General features: G+C 43.5%; 1 protein-coding gene and 2 pseudogenes across 1 annotated transcript; all 3 read right to left on the bottom strand.

The window, feature by feature from the left end:
- Positions 1-650: 650 nt before the first annotated feature.
- Positions 651-3,250, bottom strand: LOC130960034 (photosystem I P700 chlorophyll a apoprotein A2-like; annotated as a pseudogene).
- Positions 2,492-4,893, bottom strand: LOC130960030 (uncharacterized mitochondrial protein AtMg01110-like; annotated as a pseudogene).
- Positions 4,894-4,974: 81 nt separating this feature from the next.
- LOC130960031 (ATP synthase protein MI25-like) lies at positions 4,975-9,129 on the bottom strand. The gene is given in 2 exon segments (XM_057885391.1): positions 4,975-8,378; positions 8,380-9,129. Coding segments are annotated over 2 exon segments (576 nt in total). The 5' UTR covers positions 8,893-9,129; the 3' UTR covers positions 4,975-8,315.
- Positions 9,130-12,104: the final 2,975 nt, after the last annotated feature.

Below are 12,104 nucleotides of genomic sequence, written 5' to 3'. Positions count from 1 at the left end.
TTCTACGTAAGCTGGTTGTGCAAGGTTTGTTTGTTCATACAGGCAGTGTGATTTGGTAGCCAGAGCCAGCCAGTTTTTCACTAAATAGGCATGATAGTATTCAACTGCATAAAGTAGTGCGGAGAACTAGTCAGAATTGTGCCTGCCATCCAATTCGGTGACGCATGGCGAGATTACTCTACCACTCTATAAATAGAGGCTCTCTTCACTTCATCAAATATCAAAGCAAAGAAATTGAGTAATAGCACGTATGGATATAGCTGATATAAACAGGATTTCTCAAATTGATGTCCAAATGAGTAACCTGCAAAATGCAATTCAAGGGCGCCGTAGAACGCTAAACGCGCTTTTGCTAAGTGTTAGAACACAGGATCCTGCAAGAAAAGAAGCGCGCATTGCCGCTGCCAGAGAGGACATAAGCGATTTGGAGAGGAGGCTGCAAGCGCTGCGGACGGAGAAGGAAGAACTCGTTGTGCGGGTTGCCACCTTCGGTCCCGGAAAACCACTAGAAAAAAAATTCTAAAAATAGTGACTTTCTACTTGTTAAGGCCTATCTTTATGTTTCGAAAATAAGTTAAGTAATGTAGTTGGCCTAATGCTTTTAAAGCTCTAGTAAAAGGCATATGTGGTTGTTTATGTAATGTAGTGCTTTATGTAGTAGTAATGAAAAAATCTTTTGGAGAAATGTTTTTTATATACTTGAAATCTGGGTCACTACCAGCAAAAACACCTCTGAACAAGATTCTAGCACCATGCCAAATGTGTCCGAATAAGAACATCCATGCCCAGACCGATAAACTATTCATACCAAAGGGGTTATATCCATTGAGTTGTTGTGAAGAGTTTAACCATAAATAATCTCTCAGCCAGCCCATCAAATAAGTGGACGATTCATTAAACGTTACCCTGCCACAATGTGATGTGCTTCCAATGCCAATAAAAAGTAACCCATCCAATAGTATTTAACATCCAAATAAAATGCGTCCCATGCCGAAATATCACAAGTACCCTCGTCCCGGGCCATCGCACGGAAAACTATAACCGAAATCCTTTTTATCTGGCATTAACTTGGAACCGCGTGCATCTAAAGCACCTTTTACTAAGATCAATGTAGTTGTATGTAAACCCAGAGCAATAGCATGATGAACCAAAAAGTCTCCAGGACCTATTGTTAAAAATAATGAATTAGTATTTTCATTAACAGCATTTAACCAACCGGGCAACCAGATGCTTCGACCCGCATTGAATGCCGGGCCGCTCGTTGAAGATAAAAGTACATCGAACCCATATTTGCTCAATGGTAATGGGTTCGATCAAAATTTGCTTTTCCGGAGTACCAAAAGCAAGCATGACATCATTATGAACATAAAGTCCCAAGGTATGGAAGCCCAGAAAGAGGCTGGCCCAACTTAAATGAGATATGATAGCTTCCTTATGGTCTAACATTCTTGCCAATACATTATCTTCATTTTGCTCCGGGTTGTAATCTCTAATGAAAAAGATAGCTCCATGAGCAAAAGCTCCTGTCATGATGAATCCGGCGATATATTGATGATGAGTATACAATGCAGCTTGAGTAGTAAAGTCTTGTGCTATGAATGCATAAGCAGGTAAAGAGTACATGTGTTGAGCTACCAAGGAGGTAATAACCCCTAAAGAAGCTAGAGCAAGACCTAATTGAAAATGAAGCGAATTATTGATTGTATCATAAAGACCCTTATGCCCACGCCCCAATCGCCCTCCCGGAGGAATATGTGCATCTAAAAGATCCTTGATACTGTGTCCAATCCCGAAATTTGTTCTATACATATGACCAGCAACAAGAAAAATAAATGCAATAGCTAAATGATGGTGAGCAATATAAGTCAGCCATAAACTTTGTGTTTGTGGACCCAAGAAGAGTTAGAATGGCAGTTCCTGATCCTTGGGAGGTCCCAAATAAGTGACTACTTGAATCAGGGTTTTGAGCATAAAGATTCCACTGACCTGTAAAAAGTGGGCCTAACCCTTGGGGATGCGGTAATACATCTAAGAAATTATTCCATCGAACGGACTCCCCTCTGGATGCAGGAATAGCGACGTGTACTAAATGTCCTGTCCAAGCCAAGGAGTCCTGACAAATGATGATTCAGACGAGATTCGGCGTTTTTGAACCATGAAACGCTCGGTTTCCATTTCGGTTGTAAGTGTAGCCAACCTGCTATGTTGGATATGGCCGAAAGAAATAATAGAAAAAGAGCTCCAGTATAAAGATCTTCATTAGTGCGTAAACCGATTGTATACCAACACCAGAATAAGCGATATTCACTGGGCCAAGAGCGCCCCCCGAGTAAAAGCTTCCACGGCCGGTTGACCAAATTGCATGAGCAATAGGTCTTACGTGTAAAGGGTCCTGTACCCACGATTCCAAATTTCCTTGCCAAGCTACATGAAAGAGATTTCCGGAAGTCCACAGAAAAATTATTGCTAATTGACCGACAAAAATATTCTGATAAAGACGTTCCTCAGTAATATCATCATGACTTTCGAAGTCATGTGCGGTAGCAATACCAAAACGAGTAGTAGGGTCCTGAGCTAACCCTTGGAAATCTTAATGCCATAATGCCTTTCAAATCCTCCTAGCCATTATCCTACTGCAATAATTCTTGCTAAGAAGAACGCCCATGTTGTGGCAATTCCACCCAGAAGGTAATGGGTTACTCCTACAGCACGTCCTTGTACAATGCTCAAGGCTCTCGGCTGAGTAGCAGGAGCAACTTTGAATTTATTATGAGCCCAAACGATGGATTCATAAGTTCTTGCCAATAACCACGTCCACTGAATAGAAACAGCCCATACAAAATGAGCACCTAGGAAAAAAAGGCCATATGGCGGTCCCGCAAAGCCGGTCACCGGGAGCTAAGATCCTTCTCAATTGTTCCCAATGAGTTTCACTGATATTCTTGCGTCCAACATTCTCCCGGGGTGATAAGACCACAGGAGATAGTAGGAAGTCAGCACCAGAGTAACCAAAAAGGAAATTCCAACTGAGTGGCCGGGTCAAACACGTAAGGAGGTGTTGTTGACGTCGACCACCCGGCTGCCATATCATATAGCTTCCACATGTGTCCGAACATAACGAGACCTTCCGCTCGTTGAGTCTTTTCCATGTAGTCGCGCATATAGGCGCCTGCAGGAAATCCTCTAAGGTCACATTCTCGGACATAGCAACAGCATAGTACCAGTGAACCCACTTAAGCCACTGAGACATCCAGTTACGGAGCACAGTTCTCTCGTTAAATTCAATCTGGCCATCAAATCAAAGAAAAGCTCGTCGGGAGCTATACGTAACTCCTTAGGCTTCATCTCCCTCCGGAGATATGCGATCATCCTACCCAGGGTTGAGAGGCATTCCTCTTCCTAACCACAGATCTATGGGTAATCGCATTCTTTGATACTGTACCTTACGTCGCACAGCCTTTATCCTTTCCCATCGTTGACTTTGGGTGGACATTAGGCGTGAACGGACTCTATAGCCTGCGCCCGCAAGTCTTTGTAAAACGTTCATACTAGAAACGTTGTACTTTTCACCTACGACACACAGACCAATTGAGCTGTTCACTCCGGTTAGGGCCCTTACGGAAATAGGGGTCAAATCGACCTGCATTCCTTTCACCCTAAATCGCTTAGCAAACTCAATGCATCCAGTATGTGATGTAATTGACTTACTATCAGATATCCAGATATCTGAACGCCCAGCTTACTAAGGATCTCCCGGTAATGCGACGCAACGTTACCATCAGTGATGAGAACATCATCACCGAGGATAGCGTAGTCCTTAAATGGGGTCACCCTGTTCGGGTACGCCATTTTAGCCGCTAGCCACATCACAAAGTGATGGGATAGGGAGAACAGCGCCCAGGAGCCGTAATAGCCGAGTGGCTGACCAGCCAGAAATGATACTTCGTACCTTCTCTTAGTTATAGGATAATCTAAAAGAAAAGTATTAAGACCAAGAGCACTATTGACAACAGCTGACGCGTAAGTAGGACCAAAGAATAGTGAAAACACAGTGTATATCACTTATAAGGGCCACCGATCGGTAGCGCTTTTCAGATCAAAACAATAAATATGTATCACGTGGTTCTTTTACGCGCAGCCTGTTAATAGGTCTCTCTTGGTCACCAGCACCATCCATTGGAATGGTCCGCAACACACTCATTGCCCAATCATGGACTGGATTGAGCAGTCTTTGCTTCATGTAATTACATATAGCAAAGATCCGGCGTTTACCGGCTCCAGGAAATTGCTGAAACAACCTACCTGTATATAAAGGTATTCCTTCATAGGCCGAAGTGATAGTGGCCATATACCAATAGCATCTTCGAACCAATCCAGAGCCTCATTAGCTAATCGTTGTAATGAGTGTAACTATGTGAAACGAATCGTTACACTGAGTTACACTCATTTCGTACTCTTCTGCCATACTTGCTCTCGAGAGACATGGACCAAAAAGTGCTCTTTCATGAGAGAGGGTAGCCATAGGGAAACCTGTGGCTGGATGGAATCCTTTAGAAATAGGTAGAATCAATTATGATGGAAGTTGTGTTCTAGCTAAGTAAATGGTGAGTGATGACAGCCGGCTCCATCCTTATCTGGAAAGCGTAGTTGCTCACAGGTCTAGCTCTATGGCACCGACAACCTTCAGCGCTGGTGAAACATACGCCCTATATCCATTATCCATTTAGGGGGTAGGATACGGCATGCTTTCTCAGGGAGACATATCCATGCAAAAACTATTTTCCTCCCGATAAAAAGAGGAGGAGTTGGAATTGACTGTTGTAAAATGTGAAAGGGTCCTATAATTGGTTAGGTAATTCTGATCAACTCGAAACCTCTTTCGTTCTTGTTCGTTTAAGAGGCAGCTTTCGTCGGTCTGATTCTTGAGTAAGCAATTGGTCTTGAAACTAAAGTGGCTTCCGGCCCTATTTCTTAAACTACTGAGACTGCTGATTCTACTATCTTCCTAGTGTGATCTCAAGCCTGACTGCACACAAAGTACGCTTCCTTCCCTCAACAAGGCATTGGTTCATCTTTCTCCTGTTTCCTCCACTTGCTGAAAAGACTTTCGCTCCACTCCTTTCAAAAGAAAGTAGGAGTCCCAACAAGGATCAGTCATTCGATTCAAACCCTTGACACATAGTTTCAATAAATAGGTCGAGCGGCTTTATCAATTAGATCTATCCTTATTGAAACGGCAAGCCATGCTTCAAGCTAAGCCTTCTATTGATTGCTAAACTACAGGTGTAGAAGATTCTCATTCTGAACCTGCCTAGCCCCTTTCTTGCAAAGAGGGATTATGATCGGCATCATATCACACACAGAGGTAAGGAATGCCTATGATTAGGTTTTTTATGTTTTCTATACAGTATACATACCAACATCAACTCTTGAGTATTACCCTAGAGAGAAAATATCAGAATTTTGACGTTAATATATGTATATATATATACTATATCAACCTGTATAAGTGCCTAATTACACACTTACAGCGTTGCGATATAGCTATATCATTTTGTCTCTGCTATATGCTCAGCCACAAGTGCGTGAGGATGGAATGTCCTCACCCAAGATCCTGGATGGATTTGGACAGATGATCTTTCAAACCAAGGCCAACTCCTGGGCTGAACTGGCATAAGGGATTCAAAACAAAGTTGGGAAGGATTAACCTGATTGATTGACCTAAGGAAGGCCGGGTCTTTCGAGAGAAGAGTCAGTATACCAGCACGGCACGCACTCGATTATTGAAGCGATTGAAGATAGAGAAAGGTTCGTAAGACGTCCTGAAAGGTACCCTTACGATGGATCCTCTGACATATCTCCCCAATCAACAAACGCTACGCTACGTTTTATGAAACTGCAAGCACCCTCGCTTCTTTCGTTCTATCTATTCTTTCTTCAGTATCGATGCTTGAGGCTACGAATTGAAATTGAGAATAAGCTGTGATAACCGTTCGATAGAGCTAAGCCCCTTGATATGAAAGTTTTCCTTTCAGTCGAGTCACTTCGTACCTCTGAATGAGTTGAACGTAGTTAGACGAAATGAGTTTCACTATGTTACACTCATTTGAAACGAATCGTTACACTCTAGCAACTTCGTTCCTCCCCTTCCTGTTTTTCGAGCTCACTAAGGCAAGCGGCTTCCTCAAGCGCCCCATTTGTGTCTGTCTGCGATCGTGCCTAGCCGGGCAGTTCAGCTATCTGGGACCAAGCACTCTTTCTTTTCTGGTAATATATAAAGTAGGTGTCGGGTTTGTTAGGCTATACCTAGGATCCGCCTTCCTTGTACTGTTGTAAGTTGGGAAAAGGTGCCCAAAGCCAAAGGGCTATCCCCGGATTAGCTTCTAGAGACTCGGCCTCTGTTCTCGTGAGCTAGGTATCAAAAAATAGATAAGGTAGGTGGATCAGTTTGGTCTCTGAGACCGCCGAGTAGTCGTAGGTAAGTAGCAGCTATCTCCGACCGAGCAGGAAAAGAAAGTCGTGGTTTTATATAATCGATTCTTTGGCCCATTCGTGATCGAATACACCAGCGGCACGCACTGCTGTACGCCTACATAACCTACCTCCCAGACCAAGGGAAGAAGGTATCAGATCCCTGTAGTTCGAGCCCCTTTTGTTAACCCAGTTCCTGTACGTGGAATGATTTCCAGTGAGTAAAGTAGTCTGGGGGAAAGAGAACTCCTACCCCGCCCCATCTTTTCTTATCTTCGCCGGGATTCCTCAATGAATTGGATGATGGGGAAGTCTTCTCAGGACGACCCGCACGCACCATCTGCGCCCTCCGGCTTGGACAAAAGAACGGACGAGCTTCTAGAGTAGAGGAGAATCTAGAGCTACGAAAGGCAGCTCCAGCGGAGGGCCAAAAGGTCCCCGAAGTCCGGGAAGCAGTCAAAGAGAACTTCCTATTTTGCTAACTCTGACGGAGTCATCTTTAAGTATCACTCTCCGGAAGGGGGTGCCTCTTCTTCTTTACTTCTGCTGGCAAGTAGCTCTCCCTTTTTCCTGTAGTTCAGGATTCCCTCTCTATGCCCATATCTATTTAGTCAAAAGGCTAGTTCAATCGCTCTGAGGAAGTACTAATAGTGGCGTTTGTTGTTTTCGAGCTCCCCCTGCCTTCGGAAAGGATACTCCTAATGGTACCTTAGTTCTCCATAGGCGTCTTAAGGGGGAGTGGAGTGAAGGCATTCTCTTGGGAGAAGCCCGCCAGCTTACTATACTAAGAGAAGAGGGCGCTATTTAACAGTAGTGGTAGGGGAAGTCGTCCCGAAGCGCAACCAGACTCTTGTTCTTCCTCTTCTGCGGGAAGGGAAGTGGTGGTCTTGTTTTAGAGTATCCAGGTCTTGAGTGCCCTCTTTTGGTTAGGGAATCTTAGCGAATGTCCGGATTAGCGGAGTTGGGCCCCTATAAGCTATTAAAAGCATTAAGCAGTTGTTTTCGTTTCGTTTTGAGTTCTCGAAGGGCAAAAGATTCAATTCATTCTTCCTCACCCGGCCATTGGCGATGAGATAAAGGCTATTTCACGGAAAGCTACTCGACCAATAAAAGGGAGCCGAGCCGGTTCAGATTCCTAACCACTGGAATAACTGGAGGCGATGGCTTCGCTTTCTGAGCTCGGTTGGCTGCCCTTCCCTCTCGGACATCAAGGCCCGCTGGCTGAAAGGTTACATCCATCTCTCATTAGCGAAAGCTACCTAGTTTTGCGGAAGCCCTCCTTACCTTATGGAGCAGTATAGCACGGTGCTCTTTTTAGTGTCTTTATCTATATTCGCTGAACACTTCCAATACCTCACCACACCGATTTCACAGCTCGATTAGAGCTGCTCTACTTTCTTCGCAGCTTTCGAGCCTTATCTTGTCTTGCTTGCTCTTCTTTTTTTAAAGAAATTGCTTGAGCGGCTTTCAAAGAAAATCTTACCTTTAGCATAGCAACGGCAGGAGTCTTTCTTAGTGCAATACCTTCAACAACCCTTAAAGCGTGCGGGCGGCCCTAGCATACAGAAAAGAAAGAAGTAGTCCTATTCGAAAACGAAAATGAAGTCCTAGTAGGTGCGATATTGAAGGCCTTGGGCTTACTTAGTGCTTGTGCTAAGGAGTTAAGGGCTAAGGGTGGAGCGTAGGAAGCATTGGCTATCAGAACCCCCGGAGGGAACTCAAACCTTTCTTGCAAAGCAGCTTCATGAGAAAGAAGTGCAGCAAGCACTTTTTGAGAAAGAAGTTGCATATAATATATTATTGACATTGTATTGGATCCGCTCTTCTGTTAGCATGAACATGAATTAGATTCTATTCGTCTTATTTATTCTTAAGACCACCAAGCTCTCTCGAATGAGTTCTATTTTTTTCTGCTTTCGAGATACACTGGGGGCAAAATTTCCTCCTAACTAATAAGTTAAACTTTGTGCCTAGATCGTCCTGAAGACGGATGCGACGGGAGGAAGTGGCATTTGGAAGTGTTGCTGACTTAACATTTAGGTTTCGGCATAACAAAGCTTGCACTGTCTTTTCGCACTTAGGCGCACAGCGTGCCATTGGTAATGATTCTACTACGGTCCCACAAATTCGCAAACTGATCCTAAGTAATCGTTGTTGTTCATTAGATTCCGGAGGAACTACTTCGTTAGGATGGGGGAATTGCTGCGATTCTTCCTGAATAGCCTGGATTCTCCCGTCGAGAGTCACTTTGAAAGTCTTACCTAAACTCTTCCGACTGAATATGATGAAGCCTATAAAACAACGAGCTACTATCATTTCTTCATTATAGATTGAGATCTTCTTTGAACTAAATGCACAAATAGATGGAATAGCAGCAAATAGCATCTTTCTAGCTTGCATATTCGTGGAACTCAATCTCATTTAGAAAGGTTCTCTCTATCTTTCAGCAACTGAACGGGAAGTGGTTTAGGAAAGGACTTTAGAATCAATCGGATGCGCTCGCCCAGCGAGAAAGGCCCTGACCCTGCCAACCAAGTCAAAATCAAAAAGAAGAGAACGAAAGGAGAAAAGAGAACTTCGTATTTTTGTAATTCTCTAGGAGTCATGTTTAACCTTGAATGCTATTAATAAATTCTACAGCAATAGTCCCTCGGACTCGGAAAGTTATAACGAAAATGGCTAACCCAATAGCTGATTCCGCAGCAGCCACCGTTGAAACCAATGAAGCAAATGATTGACCCATCATATCATCCGAAGAAACGGAAAATACCAAAAAGTTCGAATTCACAGCTAATAACATTGATTCAATTGGCATTGACATAATAGGAATATTTCGTCTATTAAGGAGAATTCCCCGAATACCTAAAATAGAGATGATCATAGAAAAGTAAAATATTTGATAGGATCCGTTTCGGAAACGTGGAATGGTTGAGAAATTCAAATGTTATATCCAGTGCGTTTGACAAGATCTCCTTCTTTTATAGCGGTATCACTACCAAAGACCACAATTCCGACATTCTCATTCTCAAGATTCGGTTGGGGGCTATTTTTTTTTAATAACCTCAATGCCCCACATACCTATCTTGACAGACTCAATATCAGGGCGGTCTATCAATTCCAATAAGATCTGGTTACATTGTGTTATAAAATAGACTGCAAACAAAATAAGCATAGTCAAAAGGAGGTATATTATAAATTGTGCCCTGAAATCAGATAAGACAGACCTTAGTTTTTCTAACTTCATTTGCTTTGCTTCATTTTTGAACTGCTCTGCTCCCCCCAAACAAGAGGAAAGACTTGTTTGTTGTCAATCGCTGGTTGGGTTTACCAATCGAGAAAGACAAGGGACTTTTGGGCATTCCTGGGACATTTTTAAGACTGACTACAAGAAAATCACGGGACACACACTATATATCTGTTTTCAGTCTCAATCAAAGACAGAGCATTTTCGATCTTAGGCGAACGAGGGTTACCAGCTCTACGACCCCGCAAGGCACTGCACTACTGTAGAGCTCTTTTGGCCTGCCGCTGTCTCAATCGAGAAATTCAACTAGTGCGATTCTTATCTATGTAATTTCTTGATTGATTTTCGTTGATCGGACCGCCACACCGGCTTTCCTAACTGACTGACCACCAACCCAATCTCAATAAATACACTAAACGCAACTAAACCTTTGAACTCGGGTAGCCTTTAAATAGCTTTCATCAGAACTAGGCAACTTTCTCTTTTTCTCTTATGAAATTTCGAGTTAGATGAACAGATCACTTATTATATATTTTTATATAATGATAGCACCGCACCAAAAGGGCTGAGACTTTGACAATGGATAGTTGAGGATAGTTGACCACCGCCGGTTATTCCAGCAAGAGCGTCTGTGGCTAAAAGACTTGCAGCCGATTCATCTATTATATTAGTTCTTCTCTTACAGAACATTCTCTTTAAGCCCTAATACTGATCCTATTGCCTTTACTCCTACTGCCCTACCACCAGGTAAGACCAACAGCAGCGGTTGCTGATTCAATAGCATCGGCGAGAGAGAGAGAATTCCTATTGAGTTAGCTTTCCCGGGGAAGAGGATATTCTATAAAGGCTATACCACGACCACCAAGAAGAGAAGACATCATTCTCGAAAAGGTCGAAGGACGAAGAAGAGCTCCAAGGCAAAGAAATGAAGCAAGACAAACTGAAAGACAGACAGAGCCAAGCTCAATTCATTGTTACAGGGTGCCACGCGCTGATAAAAGCACAAGAGGCACAAAGCTGCAAGGATGAGGAAAGGACAAGAACGAGAACATCGAAGCAAAATTATTTATATATATAGTATAATTTTTTTAATATTAATTGCTCTTTTTTCTTTCTGTTTTTCTTCTCCTGTTGCTTCTTACTATACTTTTTTCCCTAATAGGCTGTTAGCAATAAGAAGAATAGGCTGCCTCCGCTCAAGCTTGCTCTACCACCTATGCAATCACAGCTCAGTCATTGACTGGCGAACTCAAATGGATAGCTGCTGGGAGAATTGCGACTGATGAATCGCGATCAGCCGCTGATTCCCTTGCCGTTAGATCCGTGCCTCAAGACTCTGGGGACTCGGTCGGAAGAATCTACTGCAGCCATCTACCCGAATTCTAACCTCAACCAGCCATGACAAGGCTGAATTTCTTAGAACCCGTTGTTGTTTAGAAAGACCGGGAGCTGGGAAAGACGCTCACTCATACTGACAGAAGGCATTTTTAAAGATAGCGGACAAGCAGAAGAACAACTGGTTAGTAGCGCTAACGGACCTCCATAGCATAAGGGGGGAAGTGGACCTTTCTTCTGATCAATCAAGTGCCCTTCCCTGGGAGGGTGAGAATAACTAGTATTGGTTGTGTTTCTTTCATTGAAAAATAAATGTTTTAGAATAATTTAGTGTTTCAGCTGCGTTTTACAAATGGACTGAGCCCGGATCTCATTAGCTTGGCCTTGGCCCCAACCGGAGGGACTAGAAGGGGGAGCCCGGCGCCAGAGAACCAAGCTCGCTCTCACTACTTATGGTATGGATAGACGTGGTAAGAAAGCAAGACCTATTATGCAACTATAAAGGTGGCTCCTGCCTCTCGGGCGAGGGAGTGATTTCCCTGCTTTGCTTGCATCCCTTGTTTAAATTAAACCAAAGGCAATGAATATTGGATTCGGAAGGTCTTCCACGTCTCTATGTCATCCGGTGATCCATATGCATAGTACAAGCGCTTATCTGTGGCAATCAACGAGTGAAGCCGATTCAAGACCGTGGAAAAAAGGCTATTAGTCCTTTTATCTCGCTAGATAAGGGGCATTACCGGTATTAGCACTTTACTGCATTCCTGCTGCACATGAATTGGTGGTATGTCCCTACGGCCACTTCAAGCTTAGTAAGGCCCCCAACTTACTCTGTTGGTTAGAGTCACTGCCCCGGCCCGGTGTTAATGCCGTTGCTTCTGATCACCAGTTAGAGTTGAATAGGCGGTTTGGATACAAGCGAATACTTTTTTATCGATAGGAGGTCTACGAGGTACGAGGTAAGAGGATAGTTTCCCTCCCGGATCTTTGAGTTGGAGTTTGTTTCAGTGCTTCTCGCTGCAAGTTTTGTTACACCCCTTTCTGCTACATCCCA

Source organism: Arachis stenosperma, unplaced genomic scaffold, assembly GCF_014773155.1.
Source record: "Arachis stenosperma cultivar V10309 unplaced genomic scaffold, arast.V10309.gnm1.PFL2 arast.V10309.gnm1.Scaffold_100041, whole genome shotgun sequence".
Lineage (NCBI taxonomy): Eukaryota > Viridiplantae > Streptophyta > Magnoliopsida > Fabales > Fabaceae > Arachis > Arachis stenosperma.
Note: the sequence above shows the minus strand (reverse complement) of the source record. Positions and strands in the feature narration are given on the sequence as shown.